Here is a 19,539-nt window from a genome sequence, read left to right as displayed (position 1 = left end):
CAGTTTTCCTCCTAATTGCCTGCACACTAGGCTGGTGACAATACCAAATGAAGAAGCAACAAAGACACAAACGTAAGTTGTTCCTGCCCAACCAAGAGGAGGATCTGACTGCCCTACCTCTGCGCTCTAATACCCAAATGTTGTGGAATTTCCTTGGACTATGCTTATGTGCAGTCTCTTTCTAGTGGACAGTCTTCCCTGCTCACTAGGACGCAAAGTGGGATGGGGATTCCAAGTTCTGAAACACAATCTAATACTTGTTATCTTATTTCTCTTCCTGTGATAAAGATGTTCCACATCAAGTACAGAACAGACTTTTGAACTCTGTGGGAGAAGGTGAGGGGGGGATGTTTCAAAAGAACAGCATGTATATTATCTAGGGTGAAACAGATCACCAGCCCAGGTGGGATGCATGAGACAAGTGCTCGGGCCTGGTGCACTGGGAGGACCCAGAGGAGTCGGGTGGAGAGGGAGGTGGGAGGGGGGATCGGGATGGGGAATACGTATAACTCTATGGCTGATTCGTGTTAATGTATGACAAAACCCACTGAAATGTTGTGAAGTAATTGGCCTCCAACTAATAAAATAAAATAAAAAAAATAAAATAAAATAAAAAAATAAAGTGGAGCAAGAACTTAAAAAAAAAAAAAAAAAGATGTTCCACATCATTTGGAAGCTTCCTTTTTTTAGCAGTAAAACTATCAGGTGTGTTACACATAGGATTGCTTATAAATACTTCCACTGACCTGCTGAGAGATTTAACATGAATCAATTGACTTCTCTGAATCTTAGTTTCCTTATCTGAAAAACGACGTAGTAGTAGTAGTGTTAGTCGCTACGTCCGACTCTTTGCGATTCCACAGACTGTAGCCTGTCAGGCTCCCCTGTCCATGGGATTCTCTAGGCAAGAATACCGGAGTGGACTCCCATCCCTTCTCCAGAGGATCTTTCTGACCCAGGGATTGAACACAGTCTCCTGCACTGCAGGCAGATTCAGAAAAATAAAGAGGTTGATTTAATCACACTTTAAAACTCTTTCCTATCTCATCTAGTATTCTCTGACTGGACTGCAAGTTTGCTCATGGTGGTCTTTACTTTTCTGGTCAGCCATTGAGCAGTAAGACTAGTTGAAAAAAATTAACCATTCCTCCCTACCCCCAAATATTTGAAACACTGACTCTTCAACTTGACTAAGATATAAAAAATTTCTAACCTTTCCTCACATGCTCTCTGTTCCATCAGTTCTGAAGTTAATACTCTAAAGATGAAATCCTGTTTAGGTGAAAGGTTTCCTGGTACCTCAAGGGTACTTAAGGTATCTGTACAACTAGGGATCACCACACAAAATACCAAGAGATGGGAAAGCTAAAGCAGGGACAGGAGAGATAGACTCTCAAGGTATCTTTTTAATTCTCGGGTGTGAAAAAGCCTCTCTGAGAATAAGTGAAATGGTGCTTTGAAGAAAAGTGGAATTTCTATAACAACTTGTGACTTTTTCAGCATAAATGCATAGGACAAGACACAGGGGCAAAATAAGAGACCAGTGTGTATTCTGTAAAACCAAAACAGCTCAGAAAAGATTAGACAAGGAGACAGATGGGTACCAGTGACCCCACTGGCAGCCTCGGGATTTCCTCGTTCCTTTTTGGGGATTTCCACATCCATTTAGGAATGCATCTTGGCCTACTATTACAGATCCAGCCCTGGGAAGAGGCGTCTGTGGTTAAGCCTCACAATCCTTCATCTAAATCTAGAGGACTGCTGCTCTGACAAGTAAGAGAGGCATGTTTCTGGGTGCTCTTACCTATAAATCACACTCTACTGTAACTCTTTCTTTGCTTGATTGGGAGCTCCCTGAAGGTAGCAGCTGATTCTTAATCATTTCCCTACTTGTAAAGTGAGCAGAGTGGCATTCAGTAGGTACTTGGTAAACTTTTTGGCATCTGATTGACTGAATCAAATGAACAAAGTAGACTGGATGCTGTTTACTTTCTCAAAAGTTCTGTTTTTGTGGGGAAGTTACAATGCCCTCTCTATTTTCATTTTTTCTTTAAACAAAAGCTGCAGCATCTAGAAATTATCAATCAATGCCAATTAACTAAACAGAATCACAGAACTTCAGCCATGGAAGGAAGAGCAGATTGAATAGGAAGTCTGATTTTATTCTATTGACTTGTTCAGCATCTAGCTTCATGTCTGGAGGACTGAGTTTCTCTGGGAAGATTGACTGGAAATCTGAATTTTAAAAGAAAGGAAAAACTAGGAGGAAACAAAACAGTCAAAAGTATTAAGAATAAATATCTGTTTTTGTTTCAAAGCAAAACAAAACAGAAAGTAGCCCTCATGTGCTCATTTCATAGACTTCCATCACATTGTTAAAGACATCCCTTAGACACCCCTGCAGAGTAGCTGCAAAAGCACCGGGAAGCACTGAAAGAGCACCTGGTGGTCCACTGGTTTAGACTCCGAGCTTCCAATGCAGGGGGTGTGGGTTCAATCCCTGGTTGGAGAACTAAGATCCTACATGTCTCATGGCTCGCCCCCACTCCAAAAAAAAAACATAAAACAGAAGCAATATTGTAACAAATTCAGTAAAAACTTTAATTGAAAAAAAAAAAAAGGAAACATGGGTGTGAACTTTGTTTCGGCCACCTATATGGTTGCTCAAAACTACACAGTAAGTGAACACATTTAAACCTCTCCAGGTCCCAGTTTCCTCATGTATAATGTAGGCATTAAGCTTTTAGCATAAGCACTGATTAAGATAATTCATGTTAAAATATTTTGTAAAATTTACAGCCACATGCAAGTGTTAAATTTAGTCCTAAATATTTTATTCTTGTTGCTGCTACTGTAAATGGAACAGTTTTCTTAATTTATGGCCTTATCTTCTGCAGGGATGTACATGTATGGAAATACAAATATGATGAGGCTATTCAGAATCAAGCTGACTAAATCCTAACACTGAAATTCAATACAGGCTGGAACTTGATTTTACCCCTGTTAAAGATTAAACTAGTCAAATGCTGACTTCTAAAATATCCCAGTGATCCTTTTGATTAGTAGTGTTCCAGAATTTCTAATGCACTTACTGAGTTTAATTAAGACTTGTAAGAAGCAGAAGAACCCAGCAAGTTACTTAATATAGTACTTTGCACTGTTCATGCTTTCAGAGTATAAAGCATAAAAAAGTCTTTTAAAAAAAGTTTCCCTGAACCAAAAAGGAACTGATGTTTTTTGAGCACCTATTATAGAATATAATGAGCCTACCAAAAGTTACTTTATTCATCCAGTAGGCAGGTATCAAGTGTCAAATTTAAGTGACCTAACATCACCTGGATAGTCAACCCTGGAGCCAAATTCCAGTCTTAAGTCCATTTGACTCAAAAAGCCAAGTGCTTTTCACTACATTATACCACAGAATCTGAACTGCAGCATTTAAAAAATTTACTGCTTGAATTTCCCACATCCTTGAAGGATTTTTTTTTTTTCAGTCCTTTGCATGTTATTCAAGGTTACAGTTCAACAGGAGACGGAAACATCCAGAAAGAATGACTGCCTTTAGGGAGCGTCCACAGGTGAAAGGGAGACTAATGTCTCACTGCAGAGCCTTTGGCACTTATTAAATTTGTACCTTGTGCAAATATTATCTTTCTAAACAAAGAAAGAGAGTAAGAGAGAAAGAGAGAAGGAAACATTGGTTCTGGGACCAGCTCTGCCACTCACTCGTATGGTTTGGGACAAGTCACTTCACAATCTTTTGGATTTTGTTACCTTTACTGTAAAAGGAGGGATTAATTTGTCAAAACCCAAAGAATGTACCACATCAAAGGTGAACCTTAATGTAAACTATGGACTTAGGGTGATATTGACATGCCAATGCCAGTTCATCCACCGTGACAAATACACCATCCGGTGAAGGATGCTGACAGTGGGGGCAGCTGTGCACATGCGGGGGCAGGGGATACATGGGAACTCTGCACTTTTCACTCAGTCTTTCTGGGAACCTAAAACTGCTCTACAACATAAAGTCTATTAAGAAGAAAAAAAGGATTACACTAAATAATTTCTAAAATTCCTTCCAGCTCTAAGAGTGCAATATTCTAATTTACTCCACACAAATCATTAAAAATTCAGAAGGCGGAATAAACTGGTCAATCTTTCATTAGAAATTCATTAAGATTAGATGCAGGAGTCGGGTGGGAGAAAGACTTGGATAATTAAAGTCAAGATTTCCTAAACCTGGAAACAGAGAGATAAAATGGAAATGAGAATGTAGAAAATAAACTAGGTTCTTTCTAGCTTTTCCAGTCCTAAAACTTACTCTGCCATTAGGGAGTCTTGGGCAAGCACAGTGAGGAATAGAGAGAGGCAACATCCCTCCACCGCCAGTACTGGATTCTGGCCAGTTCTCTTAAAAGCAAGAAATGTGCTAATCAGAGAGAACTGGAATTCTTTTCTTGGCTGTGTCACACAGTATGTGAGATCTTAGTCCCCCTATCAGGTATCAAACCAGGCCCCCTGCATTGAGAGTGAAGAGTTTTAACCACTTGAATGCCAGGGAGTTCCAAGAACTCGAATTCTATCCTGTCCTACCCAGAACCAATCTCCATGCCATCTGGGCCACTCTTCACCTCTGTAGGTAAAGAAAAATACATGAATCCCCTTCATACCAGGGAAAACAAAAGAATATAAACATTCTAGAGACCAGGCTCCAGACACTCAGAGGCAGGAGACAGAAAGGGATGCCACTGAACTAAAAGCTCTTTGAGAGGCATATACCTTTTTTAGCTTAATTTTACCAGAAATAAAGCACACATAGAAATGACAAGAATTATTTATGGAGATTAAATACAAGTGGCTACGCCAAGTTTTCACTTCAGCTCAACCAGGACCTGTATATATACTACCTGTACTGCTAAGAACTTTCCACCTGGCCCACAAGGGTCACCCAGCTCCAGCCCATGCCGGCATGTATGTGAAGGATGCAAGAGTTAAGTGCCTTCCCTTGTCATTGTTCCTGCCATAAAATTTTCATTTAGAGAGCTGGTAGCTGATTCCTTTAAATACCAAAATGTATTTCAGTTCAGTTTAGTTCAGTTCAGTCCCTCAGTTGTGTCCGACTCTTTGTGACCCCATGAACCACAGCACGCCAGGCCTCCCTGTCCATCACCAACTTCCGGAGTCTGCTCAAACCCATGTCCATTGAGTCGGTGATGCCATCCAACCATCTCACCCTCTGTCGTCCCCTTCTCCTCCTGCCCTCAATCTTTGCCAGGATCACGGTCTTTTCAAATGAGTCAGCTCTTCACATCAGGTGGCCAAAGTATTGGAGTTTCAGCTCCAACATCTGTCTTTCCAATGAACACCCAGGACTGATCTCCTTTAGGATGGACTGGTTGGATCTCCTTGCAGTCCAAGGGACTCTCAAGAGTCTTCTTCAACACCACAGTTCAAAAGCATCAATTCTTCGGCACTCAGCTTTCTTTATAGTCCAACTCTCACATCCATAAGTGACCACTGGAAAAACCACAGCCTTAACTAGATGGACCTTTGTCGACAAAGTAATGTCTCTGCTTTTTAATATGCTATCTAGGCTGGTCATAACTTTCCTTCCAAGGAGTAAGTGTCTTTTAATTTCATGTCTGCAATCACCATCTGCAGTGATTTTGGAGCCCAGAAAAATAAAGTCAGCCACTGTTTCCACTGTTTCCCCATCTATTTGCCATGAAGTGATGAGACCAGATGCCATGATCTTAGTTTTCTGCAAGTTGAGCTTTAAGCCAACTTTTTCACTCTCCTTTCACTTTTATCAAGAGACTCTTCAGTTCTTCTTCACTTTCTGCCATAAGGGTGGTGTCATCTATGCATATCTGAGGTTATTGATATTTCTCCCAGCAATCTTGATTCTAGCTTGTGTTTCCTCCAGCCCAGCATTTCTCTTGATGTACTCTGCATGTAAATTAAATAAGCAGGGTGACAATAAACAGCCTTGACGTACTCCTTTACCTATTTGGAACCAGTCTGTTGTTCCATGTCCAATTCTAACTGTTGCTTCCTGACCTGCATATAGGTTTCTCAAAAGGCAGGTCAGGTGGTCTGGTATTCCCATCTCTTTCAGAATTTTCCACAGTTTATTGTGATCCACACAAAGGCTTTGGCATAGTCAATAAAGCAGAAATAGATGTTTTCCTGGAACTCTCTTGCTTTTTCAATGATCCAGCAGATGTTGCCAATTTGATCTCTGGTTCCTCTGCCTTTTCTAAAACCAGCTTGAACATCTGGACGTTCACGGTTCATGTATTGCTGAAGTCTGGCTTGGAGAATTTTAAGCATTACTTTACTAGCGTGTGAGATGAGTGCAATTGTGCGGTAGTCTGAGTATTCTTTAGCATTGCCTTTCTTTGGGACCGGGATGAAAACTGACCTTTTCCAGTCCTGTGGACAGTGCTGAGTTTTCCAAATTTGCTGGCATATTGAGTGCAGCACTTTCACAACATCACCTTTTAGGATCTGAAATAACTCAACTGGAATTCCATCACCTCCACTAGCTTTGTTCATAGTGATGCTTTCTAAGGCCCACTTGACTTCACTTTCCAGGATGTCTTATATTCTAACAATTTTGGAAGGAATTATATTTAAGATGAATTGTGTGTAACCCTTGCCTTCTTAAAGCACACTGAACACAAAATACTTTGTTTTTCAACTAATTTTGTACCCTTTGGGGGTATATTTTGTGTCTCCTTTCTTGTTACAGTGCTCTTGTCACTGTGCCTTAGTCAGTTTAACTTCTGTTACTTCTAATTCTGCTGTGGTCTTTAAAAGATAACCAGTCTGATCAGGACTGTGTATAAAGCAGAAATGAAACTGGCTCTGAGGATTAAGGGACTTTGAGTAAGACTAACAGGGCAGCCAGTTGGACATCTGTCATAACACAGGTGACATGGGATGTTAAATTGGAAATGTCAAGTAAAGCAACAAGATAAAATGGACTTAAAACTCCAAAGTAAGACACCAGACTATGATGCGATCAAGACTAAAAAACTCCTCATTTGGAAAGAGGGAAGGAAAGATCCAAGGTGTGGAGACCAAGAAGTGACTGATGAGGAGGGTTTCTTCAGAGAGAGCTGCTGGTGAGAGTGAGTCCCACTCCACAATCCACCAATAACAAAAAGATAATAACCCAGAATAAAAACAGGCAAAGGCTCTTCATAGAAATTTCTCCAAGGAAGACGTGCAAATGGTCAGTAAGCACATGACACGCTGTTCAACATCATTAGCCGTGATGTTGTTATTTAGTTGCTAAGTTGGGTCAGACTCTTTTTGTGACCCCATGGACTATAACCTCCCAGGCTCCTCTGTCCACAGGATCTCCCAGGTAAGAATACTGGAATGGGTAGCCATTTCCTTCTCTAGGGGATCTTTCCAACCTGGGGATTGAACCTGTATCTCCTATACTGCAGGCAGATTCTTTACCACTGCGCCACCAGGGAAGTATGCCTCGTTAGCCGTGAGGGAAACATAAATCAAGGTCAAATAAATATTTCTTTAAAAACCATCAAACACTGAAGAGTCAACTACAAAAGACCATATATTATATAACTTCATTTACATAAAATATCCAGAATAGGCAAATCTATAGAAATAGAAAGTAGATTAGTGGTCGCCTAGGGTTGGGGCAAAGCAAGGAGAAAGGGAGGTAGCAGCTAAAAGGTATAGACTTCTTTAGGGGCATAAAAATATTCTAAACTTAGATTGTGGTGATGGCTGCACAACACTGTGAATATATCAAAACAAACTGAACTGAGCATGTAAATGGGTAAATTGTGTGGTATGTGAGAGCCATCGCAATCAGTCTGTTAAAAAGGCACGAAAAGAAAGAGAGCGAACACCAGAGCTGGAAACGTTCCCAAATGCCTCTCTAAAATTAAAACACCCTCTTGTACCCTCTCTTGTTTCCGAGTGAGTTGCTGGATCAATTCAACCACCCCAGATGTTTTCCTTATTTCCTGCCTTTGAGCTGTACTCTATAATTTAGTATTAGCAGAAAGTTAATAAAGACAACACACTCTTTGTTGCTCAATTTTACACCATGTTTACCATTTTCCTCCAACATACACATTTCCTCTGTCTTCCCTTCGCAGCTGAGCTGCCAAAACCTTGCAGAGGGAATAATTAGCCTTTTGTACCCCTTCCTGCTTTCAAGACGGTCCCCGTCCTTGTGCACAATCAAGTGTCTACAACAAACTAATGCTTTGCCTGTCTCTTCAGGAAGTTTTTACTTCACTCAACTGTTCAGAGCTATGAGGGGATTTTTCCCCCTCATGGGGGGCAAGAATAGGAGAAATGGACAGGACTCACTATTTCTCCATCTCTTTGATTTTTAGAGGCTATTTCACTTGCCAGAAAGAAGTTGTCTTGCTTTCTTTTTCTTCTAAGAGCAATTTATTGACTTCCACTGAACACTACGAGGAGTTTGTACCAAAGTTTAGTCAAAATTAGTCCTATCCCTACCAGCACTTTCAAGTCTTTCTAACACTCCACACCAGGCTATTTTACTATTTTTTTCATCATAGTATTTCTTAGCTGGAATATGACTGAAGATAATCTTTCTAAAAGTTATTTGGGCCTTATTCTGTAATTTAGAACGTTTGCTTTCTAGACTGTTCTGTATAATTTCTTGTCTTCATGTTATCTGAAAAGTACTTGTCTACTAACAAGTATAACAGGATATAAGAACTTCCTTTTCATAAGTCTCTAATGAGGCATTAAATGAAAACAAACAGTATTAAAGCCACTAAATCATCATGTCTTGTTTTATCCATGAACAATTCAATTCTGTACTTGTGTGCAGGTCAATGCTATGAAAGTTATACTCTATTTTTTTCAACAGCAAAATAAGGGTAGTAAACATCAAATTTTAGTAAAAAGTGACTGTTACAGAGAATGAGTTTTGAATTTTTAAGCAGCATGCATTTATATCTACCAATTTATTAGCATCATAATAAAGCGTAAACCAAACCAAAAGCATCTGCCTTCCTTTTGGGTTTTCTTTTGGCCATGCCACGTGGCATTTGGGACCATAGCTCCCTGACCAGGGATTTAACCTGAGCCCCCTACATTGGAAGTACAGAGTCCTAACCACTGGACCACCAGGGAAGTCCACATCTGCCTTTTTATCGGAAAGAACATGACCTAAGATCAATTTTATAACCTTATACACTGCTGGGAGCAATGTAAAATGGTACAGACACTTTGGAAAATGATCTGACAGTACCACAAATGATTAAAACACAGCATTACCATACGATACAGCAATTCCACTTCCAGGGATGAGAAATGAAAACGTATGGACACACAATCACTTATACATGAATGTCCAGAGCAGCATTATTCATAATAGTCAAAATGTGAAAACCCAAATGTCCACCAAATGGTGAATGGATAAACAAAATAAGGTACAATCTACAACAGAATACTATTCAGCAATGAAAAGGAGTGAAGTGCTGCTTCATGCTATAATAGAGATGAACCTTTAAAGCATCACTTTTTTTTTTTTTTTTTTTTTTTGCACTCTAATCCTAGGTTTATTCAACACAATTCTTTTACTCTACACAACAAAGTACAAACACAAGATCATCTAAAACGCTACAAAGTTACAAAACTCAAAACAAAATTTATAGTACTGACTGTACAATAAAAGCTGAAAAAGCAATGTACACGCTGCCAAGGTAACCAGTAAAACCACCAAGAATACCAACACAGTGGAGTTGGGGTGGGGGTGGGGGTTCTGTGATGACCTGGCAGAGCTGGCTCTTCAACGATTTCAGAAAGAGGAGTCTGTGTGTGTGTGTCCTTGCACACAACTACATGTGTAAAGAACCATTCTAGGCAGATGATGGTGGTGGGGGTGGTATTTGACCCTAGAGGTTAGAAGAGGACTCCGGCTGGGCCAGGCAAACAGGAGTAGCAGTTGCCTAAAAGCATGCCTTTCCTGTGGGACCCCCCAGACCGGCCCCAGGCCACCTGTGGAATGGGAAAATGGGCTCCCAGGCTGGGGCTGTCCCCACACCTGAAGCCCCTTGCTCACCCCTGCTGGCTCTGCCACTAAACTCTCAGGAACTAGAAACGTGGAATCGCTCTAGCTAGAAAACTGGAGGGCATCTTTACAAGCACGACCCCAGACCCACAACACTCCTGCCGCTGGAACCCCGCCGCCTGGGGAGACTGATCGCTGCCTCCACCTTGAAGCCTGCCCCGAGGGAGGGATTTCCTCCCTGTGACCCCTCTGGAAACGGAAAAGAGCGGTGGGAAGGAGTCGCAGGGGCGGAGCTCCGAGCCCCGCCTATCGGGAGGAGTTGGAGCTGGAGCGGCTGCGGTGACTGCGGCGGCCTGGAGAGCGGGAGCGACGGCGCGCGGGCGACCGACGGCGCGGGGAGCGAGACCTTCTCCTCATCCGTGGGGGTGACCTGCGCCACATAGGAGGAGGTGGCAGCATCCTCCTGGGAGGGCTGAATCTCCGGGGGGGTGGCCGGGGCCAGGGGGCCAGCACAGCGGTGGCAGTGATCTCCTGGCCATCAATTTGACCTCCGTCCATGTGCTTCAGCGCCTTCTCAGCCTCGTCTGGATTCTCAAACTCCACATAGGCGTAGCCTTTAGACAAATGGGGGTGCATCCTTTCTACAGGCATGTCAATCATTTTAATTTTCCCATAGGTGGAGAATATCTCCATGATGTGATCCTTGGTCACATTCCTGGTGAGCCGGCCGATGTGCACTTTGGTGGGTTTCGGGGAAGGGCTCCGCCTCTTCCTTTCCTTCTCGTCTCTCTTCGGTGGCTTGGACTTTGAGCGGGAACGCCGCCTGTTGTCGTGTCTGCGCCGAGAAGGGCTCGGGGAGCCGGAGGAGCTGCTGGAGCTGGAGCTGCGCGATGTGCTGGAACTTCCCGAGCGGCTCGAAGCTGAAGACGAGCTGGAGCCGCTGCTGGAGCCCGTGCTGGTGCTAGAGCCTGAGCTGGAGGTAGAGCTGGACCGGGACCTGGTGCTGCTGCTCCCGCTGGAAGCGCTGCGCCTCTTCCGAGTCTTATCCCTGCCGCGATCCTTCTCACTTGACTCCTTGGTGGCCCCTTTATCTTTAGAGCGGTCCTTGGACTTCTCATCAGAGCGGTCTTTGCGTTTGGTGGGAGAAGGCGCCCTAGTGCTGGACTTTTTATTATTTTCTTTGACTCCTAGCAAGCTCTTCTTTTTCACTCCTGATAAATCCATTCTCCCCTTCTGAGGTGTTCAAAGCAGCAATGGCGGCCTCACTTATCTGAACTCTCACGTCTAACTTGAGTCTGAGAAACGATCCCTAATCGATTGCAATTTACGCCAAAGTGCAGCATCTTCCCGCCGCCGCGACCTCCTCCCGCTCTTCTCAGCCTCCTAAAGCATCATTTTAAGTGAAAGTGAAAGTCACCGAGTTGTGTCCAACTCTTTGTGACCCTATGGACTATACAGTCCATGAAATTCTCCAGGCCAGCATACTGGAGCGGGCAGCCTTTCCTTTCTCCAGCAGATCCTCCCAACCCAGGAATCAAACCAGGGTCTCCTGAATTACAGGCGGATTCTTTACCAACTAGGCTATCAGGGAAGCAAGAAGGTAATCACAAAAGACTACATACTGTATGATTCCATTCATATGCAGTGTACAAAACAGGTTAATCCCTATAGACACAAAGTAGATTAGTGGCTGCCTAGGGCTGGGATGTGGGGAATGGTGTGGATTTCTTATGAGGTAACAAATGTCCTAAAGTTGACTGTGATGACAGCAGCACATATCTGTGAAAATTCTAAAAGGCCATTGATTTGCATACTGTAAATGGATAAATGTATATTATGTAAAATATATCTCATAAAGTTGTCTAAAAAAAAGATTTACTCTAATGCAAAAGACCATCAACTGATGACAAATAGAGTATGTTAAATACTCATAAGATTAAGTATTTTACTTACAATAAAAAGGGCCAAAAAAATTAAAAAGGGCCAAAATGCTAACTCATGCAACAACCTGGACGGACCACAGAAACACGATGCTAAGAGAGAAAAAGCAGCCAGTCACAAAAGAACACATGTTGCATGATTCTCTCATATAAAATATTCACAAAAGGCAAATCCACAGAGATATAGAGCAGATTAACGGTTGTTGGGGATTAGAGGTGGGAACAAAAAGTGACTATACGTAGGCACAAAGGATCTTCCTGGGGTGATAGAAATGTTAAAACTGCACTGGGATGAGAGACTCACAACTCTGTAAAATTACTGAAAAATAACTGAATCATATACTTAAAACATTATTTTTTTTATCTGTAAAGTATATTTCAATAAGGCTGTTTTATTAAAAAAAGTTTATTATAAAAATATTTTAAAGAGACAAATAACTCAATTATAGGAAAAGGAGTACGTCAAGGCTGTATATTGTCACCCTGCTTATTTAATTTATATGCAGAGTACATCAAGAGAAACGCTGGGCTGGAGGAAGCACAAGCTGGAATCAAGATTGCCGAGAAGAAAAAAAAAAGATTGCCGAGAGAAATATCAATAACCTCAGATATGCAGATGACACCACCCTTATTGCAGAAAGTGAAGAAGAACCGAAGAGTCTCTTGATGACAGTGAAAGAAGAGAGTCAAAAGTTGGCTTAAAGCTCAACATTCAGAAAACTAAGATCATGGCATCTGGTCCCATCACTTCATGGCAGATAGATGGGGAGACAGGGGAAACAGTGGTTGACTTTATTTTTTGGAGCTCCAAAATCACTGCAGATGGTGACTGCAGCCATGAAATTAAAAGACACTTACTCCTTGGAAGGAAAGTTTTGACCAGCCTAGACAGTATATTTAAAAGCAGAGACATTACTTAGTCAACAAAGGTCCGTCTAGTCAAGGCTATGGTTTTTCCAGTAGTCATGTATGGATGTGAGAGTCGGACTATAAAGAAAGCTGAGCACAGAAGAATTGATGCTTTTGAACTGTGGTGTTGGAGAAGACTCTTGAGAGTCCCTAGGACTGCAAGGAGATCCAACCAGTCCATCCTAAAGGAGATCAGTCCTGGGTGTTCATTGGAAGGACTGAAGTTGAAGCTGAAACTCCAATACTTTGGCCACCTGATACGAAGAGCTGACTCATTTGAAAAGACCCTGATCCTGGGAAAGATTGAGGGCAGGAGGAGAAGGGGACGACAGAGGGTGAGATGGCTGGATGGCATCACCGACTCAATGGACATGGAGGAGGAGGACAGGAGGAGAAGGGGACGACAGAGGATGAGATGGTTGGATGGCATCACCGACTGAATGGACATGGATTTGGGTAGACTCCGCCAGTTGGTGATAGACAGGGAGGCCTGGCATGCTGCGGTTCATGTGGCTGCAAAGAGTCAAACATGACTGAGCGACTGAACTGAACTCAGTTATTAAAATGGGTAAAATATATGAACAGGCAAGTTAAAGAAGAGATAATATGAATGAACCAAAAGACAAAAAAAATGTTTAACCTCACTAGTAATAAGAGAACTAGCTACTAATTAAAACCACAATGCACTCAACAGATAGACAAAACTCCCTGGAAACAACTCAAATGTCCATCCATCAAAAGAAGAATAAACAAATAGATGATACGATTATAAAGTGGACTAATATCTGGTAGTGGAAATGAACGGATTTAACTTACATATATATATTACAATGCCACTTAAATAAAATTTAAAATCATGCACAATACTAAAAATAGCCTAAGGAAAAATAAATACAAATTCAGGATAGTGATCCCATAGGGTGAGGAGCAAGGGAAATGTGATCAGGAATGGGCTGACAGAAGATTTCAACTGAATTGGTAACATGTAATTTTTTTAAATAGAGTAGTTGATGCATAAAGGTTTGATTCTTCATAATTTTTTGGTTTGTTTGAGCCATTTCACTACAAAGTAAAATTTTTTAAATTTACTCTAAAATATTTAATTTACTGCCATAGAAAAGAAGTAAATTTGGAATAAATTTTTTTAATTATTGAAATTAAATTCATAGGCCATAAAATTCACTCTCTTAAAATGTACAATTCAGTGATCTTTAGTATTTTCACAAAATTGTACAACCATCACCACTATTTAACTCCAGAACATTTTCCTTACCTCAGAAAGAAACCCCATTCCCATTATCAGCCACTCCCAATTCCCCAGACCCAGCCTCTGGCAACTACTAACCTACTTTCTGTATCTGTGAATTTGCCTAGTGTGAACATTTCATTTAAGTGGAATCACATGATGAATACTCTTTTGTATCTAGTTTCTTTAAAAATTAAAAAATCACAATTTTAAAGTGTTCATTCATGCTGAAACATGTATATCTGTACTTCATTCCATTTTATGGATGAAAAATATTCCATTATATGAATATACCACACTTGTTAATCCATTCATCAGCTGATAGACATCTGTTATTTTCACATTTTGGCTATTAAGAATAGAAGAAGAAAGTCGCTCAGTTGTGTCCAACTCTTTGCGACCAGGCCAGAATAGGAGTGGTAGCCTTTCCCTTCTCCAGGGGACCTTCCCAACCCAGGGATCGAACCCAGGTCTCTTGCGTTGCAGGCAGATTCTTTAACAGTTGAGCTAGTGTGAATAATGATGCTATAAACATGTGTGTACAGATTTCGTATGAACATATTCTCGCTTCACTTGGGTACATAACTATGAGTGGAACTGTTCAGTCCTATGATAACTTAAAGCTCAACATTCAGAAAACTAAGATCATGGCATCTGGTTCCATCATTTCATGGGAAATAGATGCGGAAACAGTGGAAACAGTGGCTGACTTTAATTTTGGGGGCTCCAAAATCACTGCAGATGGTGATTACAGCCATGAAATTAAAAGACGCTTACTCCTTGGAAGGAAAGTTTTGACCAGCCTAGACAGCATATTAAAAAGCAGAGACATTACTTTGCCAACAAAGGTCCGTCTAGTCAAGGCTATGGTTTTTCCAGTGGTCATGTATGGATGTGAGAGTTGGACTGTGAAGAAAGCTGAGTGCCGAAAAATTGGTTTTGAACTGTGGTGTTGGAGAAGACTCTTGAGAGTCCCTAGGACTGCAAGGCGATCCAACCAGTCCATCCTAAAGGAGATCAGTCCTGGGTGTTCATTGGAAGAACTGATGCTGAAGCTGAAACTCCAATATTTCGGCCACCTCATGCAAAGAGTTGATTCACTGGAAAAAACCCTGATGCTGGGAGGGATTGGAGGCAGGAGGAGAAGGGGACGACAGAGGATGAGATGGCTGGATGGCATCACCAACTCAATGGACATGAATTTGAGTAAACTCCGGGAGTTGGTGATGGACAGGGAGGCCTGGCATGCTGCGATTCATGGGGTCGCAAAGAGTCGCACACAACTGAGTGACTGAACTGAACTGAGCTGATGATAACTCCATGTTTAACTTCTTAGTGAAGTGAAATTGCCCAGTCATGTCCGACTCTTTGCAACCCCATGGACTGTAGCCCACCAGTCTCCTCCATCCATGGAGTTTTCCAGGCAAAAGTACTGGAGTGGGAACTGCCAAATGATATTCCCAATGCAGCTGTACCTTTTAACATGAAATATAATTCTGAAAGCTATTTACTCTTGTAAATGTTTTCAACAGTATGATATCAGTATAAATGTATTGAAATAAACTTTAAAGAAGAGTATTTACCCCAATGACATCTGGGCCTAAGAGTAATGGATTTCATTTTTGTCCAAAAGATGTATTTCATATATATTTAAGATTATAACCATAGAGAACATGTAATTTGTATAAATATTTTTTCACTTTTACTGTATATGTAGGAAGTCATTTCCATAACTCATTTACTCAAACTTACTTCTTCATGATGATGATTCGATCAAAAACTATAAAGTAGATTCAATATTATCATACATGTTTAGGAAGCCTACAGTATTGCAAATGCCTTTATCAATTTCTTCTAAGGATATGCTTTCATCAGTGGCAAATGCACTTAAGAGAATCTGAACTGCTTAAGATTCAAAGTAAATGATAAAATTAACAGCTTATACTTTCTAATTTTCAAAGTAAAAAGATTTTGATGGTTTAGAATTTAAGATTAGTAATTCTAATCTTGAAGTATCAGTTTAAAAGACAAAATTATTTTAAAAGACTAAGTACAAATATTAACTAAAAATATTAGTGACTTAAATTACCAACCTTATATATATCCTCAATACATCTACTAAGTTGTTCTTCTGTCACCAAAATGGTCCCTGGCACCACATCACTCTCTGGAATCTCTAAAGGACAAAAAACAAAATTACTTATGCTCAGCATCTCAATGGGCCTAGGGAAAAATGCTTTACTAGAAAGTCTGGGAAGTAACAGCTAAAATTAGAAAATCAACATGGTTACAATACAGCATCATTCAAATACAATATTTCACAAGAATGTTTCACTGATTACAACATGCATTGTTATTTTATGTATCAATAAGAAAGGGGGAAAAAAGCACTTCCAAGTAACTTATGAAATATTATCACTTAGAATTCTAATTTTAAATTAACAAGTGGGAAGTTGCAGATTAAATTAAATGAAAATGGCAGAACCAATAGTTGTATCTAGGTTACTGGTACACAGATGTTCATTATACTATTCTCTGTACATGTATTTGAAAATTTCCCTATAAAATTAAAAATTTAAAAAATTTAAATTAAAAAAATTTTTTAATTTGAATTTTAAAAATATAAAAATTTAAAAATTTAAAAGCTGAACTTTTAAAACAGAGCTTTAGAAAAAAAATTATTAAGAGAACTTAGATTTATTTTACACAGTTTTGTTATATATCATTCCTTTTTTTTTTTTTGCTATTCTGCATGGCATACAGGATCTTAAGTTCCCTGACCAGGGATTGAACCTGTGCCCCCTACAATGGAGGCATGGAGCCCTAGCCACTGGACCGCCAGGGGAAGTCCTTATCATTCCTGATAAAAGCTAAATAATTGGAATAAACAGGATAAAGAATTAAAACTTCCCATTAATTAGTGTCCAACTCTTCTGAAACATTTTTGGTATCTGTTGTGCCATAATATACTGACCTCTGAGCCACAGAGGGCAGTGGTGTGATATCCTCAAGAGCCCTTGGCTTTACTACTGTCATCATAATTTTCTTCAAAGTCACTGACATCCATTCTACAAGTTTTAACACTCACTTGCAGGCATAGACAATATCACAGTTGCTACCTGACCAACAATGATAGTGAGACGCAGCTAGATATTAGAGTTGCTACAATGTGAAAGAGATTTCCAAAATAAAGTTTTTTTAATGTGAAAAAAAAGTGCATCTTGGAATTGATAACATGTGGTAATTCATCATATTTGCTACATAGCTGTAAAAAATGTGCTATAATATGAAAAACAAATAAGAAAGCGTGTACGTTAGATTGTTTTTCCAGTGGCAATGATGGGGTTTATGTATAAGATCAGTCATATCCTAACTCAGTCCTTTTTGTTATCAACAGATGTTATATGCAAAACATGTAGCTGGCATAACAGATGTAACCTAACACATGAGAATGCCTGGTAAAGAGATGCTCAATAAATTTTCTTTGAATGAATGAACAAGAAACAGGACAAAAATAACTGACCCACAACTGGACCGAATCTAGGCCTCCTAAGCATAGTGCTCTAGCAGTAGTGTCAGCCACTCAGTCATGTCTGACTCTTGCGACCCCATAGCCTGCCAGGCTCCTCTGTACATGGAATTCTCCACGCAAGAATACTGGAGTGGGTTGCCATTCCCTTCCCCAGGGGATCTTTCCAATCCAGGGATTGAACCCAGGTCTCCTGCACTCCAGGCAGATTCTTTACCACTGTGCTACCTGGGAAGCCCTAGTGCTCTAGACCAGGGCTCAAACTGGAACACACACTTGAATTACCTAGTGGGCCAGTCAAAACAGTCCTGGGCCCAACATCAGAGTTTCTAACTCTGTAGGTCTTAGGCGGAGTCCAAAAAGTTGTATTTCTAATAAATTCCCAGGTGATGCTGATGCTTCTGGTCCTGGGACCACACACTGAGAACAACTGCTCCAGACTAAAGGAAATACCTGGTCAGTCACAGGCAAGAAGATAAACAGACTAGGAATGAGGTATGGTCTCACATGAAATTAGATATAAATGAAGTCCTAGGCCTTGATGACGAGTGCCAACAGAAATAATACTTCATTTCTTGAGTCATTTTTTGAGGAATACACTAATCCCAGACTAGATTTCTATTAAATACATAAAGGAATTTTAATTATTTATTCAAATATCATGTTTATCATGTTTGAATATTCACAAGTTTCACTTCACCAAAGCTCAATTTGGTGAAGCTTTGCTAGCACAAGAATCAGCCTTTCTTTATTTTCACCCACTGAATATTCATTGGAAGGACTGATGCTGAAGCTGAAACTCCAATACTTGGGCCACCTGATGCGAAGAACTGACTCACTGGAAAAGACCCTGATGCTGGGAAAGATTCAGGGCAGGAGGAGAAGGGGATGACAGAGGATGAGATGGTTGGATGGCATCACTGACTCAATGGACATGAGTTTGAGTAAACTCCGGGAGTTGGTGATGGACAGGGATGCCTGGCGGGCTGCACAAAGAGTCGGACACGACTGAGCGACTGAACTGAACTGAACTTAAACCCCTCTACACACATTCAGAAACATTTATACTATAAATGACTTCTATACAAAGTCTACACAGAACTAAACTGGGCTTAACCACACATCAATTTTTCTCTTTATTTTGAACCTCAGAAAATACTATTATGGAAAGGTTTTGTTTTTTTTAAAAAACTCACTAAAAATGTTGAAATGATACTCTGTATCCTAGTACTAACCTCAATAAAGCATGAAAATATACAGAGGGAAGTGGTTAAAAGACATTAAAACACAGGGAGGGAGAGGCTCAAGAGGGAGGGGATGCATGTATACAGTTATGACTGATTCCTGTTGTTGTAGGGTAGAAACCAACACAACACTGTGAAGTAATTATCTTCCAATTAAAAATAAAAAACAGACACACACTTAAACTCTCTGGCCAAATCTGGGAAAATCTGAGCATCAAAATGAATATAGGAATATTCAGTCATCCACTGAATTAAAGAAGAATCTGAATCTGTATGGGTATTTAAATAAAACTTTTTTTAAAGAGATGAAGCAAGGAGGAAGAAAAGCTCTTCCTTACAGAAGAATATCAACTAACAAAATAGAAACAATTTAAAAAAAAAAAAAAGAACATCACCATTTCATTGGCAAAAATTATCAGGGGATACCAAACCACAGTATGAAGGACTGTTCGGAAACAGGATATTCACACTGTCTCACATGTTGACCATCCCATAGAATATTATTAATTAAAAAGGGAGGAAGGTATTTTTACAATTGATAAATCTGGTTGCTACCACCTTAATCAAATAATCACATTTAACTTCACTAATGGAATAAACAGATGACATGTGTCCATAACCTGATGGACTGA

General features: G+C 40.4%; 2 protein-coding genes and 1 non-coding gene across 3 annotated transcripts in view; all 3 read right to left on the bottom strand.

The window, feature by feature from the left end:
- The window catches only part of TANGO6 (transport and golgi organization 6 homolog), a 180,859-nt gene that overhangs the window by 136,670 nt on the left and 24,650 nt on the right, over nt 1-19,539 (bottom strand). The window contains exon 8 of the mRNA XM_065919341.1: nt 16,228-16,310. Coding sequence (XP_065775413.1) covers nt 16,228-16,310 — 83 coding nt within the window. The remainder of the gene's footprint in view (nt 1-16,227; nt 16,311-19,539) is intronic.
- TRNAG-UCC (transfer RNA glycine (anticodon UCC)) lies at nt 9,087-9,159 on the bottom strand. Its single transcript has one exon. It is a non-coding gene; the product is annotated as a tRNA-Gly (tRNA).
- On the bottom strand, nt 10,200-11,416 carry LOC136161107 (RNA-binding protein with serine-rich domain 1-like). The gene has a single exon (XM_065925623.1). The coding sequence runs from the start codon at nt 11,261-11,263 to the stop codon at nt 10,346-10,348; it is 918 nt and encodes a 305-aa protein (XP_065781695.1). The 5' UTR covers nt 11,264-11,416; the 3' UTR covers nt 10,200-10,345.

This window comes from Muntiacus reevesi, chromosome 2 (assembly GCF_963930625.1).
Source record: "Muntiacus reevesi chromosome 2, mMunRee1.1, whole genome shotgun sequence".
Lineage (NCBI taxonomy): Eukaryota > Metazoa > Chordata > Mammalia > Artiodactyla > Cervidae > Muntiacus > Muntiacus reevesi.
The sequence above is the reverse complement of the archived record's forward strand: the minus strand, read 5'-3'. Positions and strand labels throughout refer to the sequence as shown.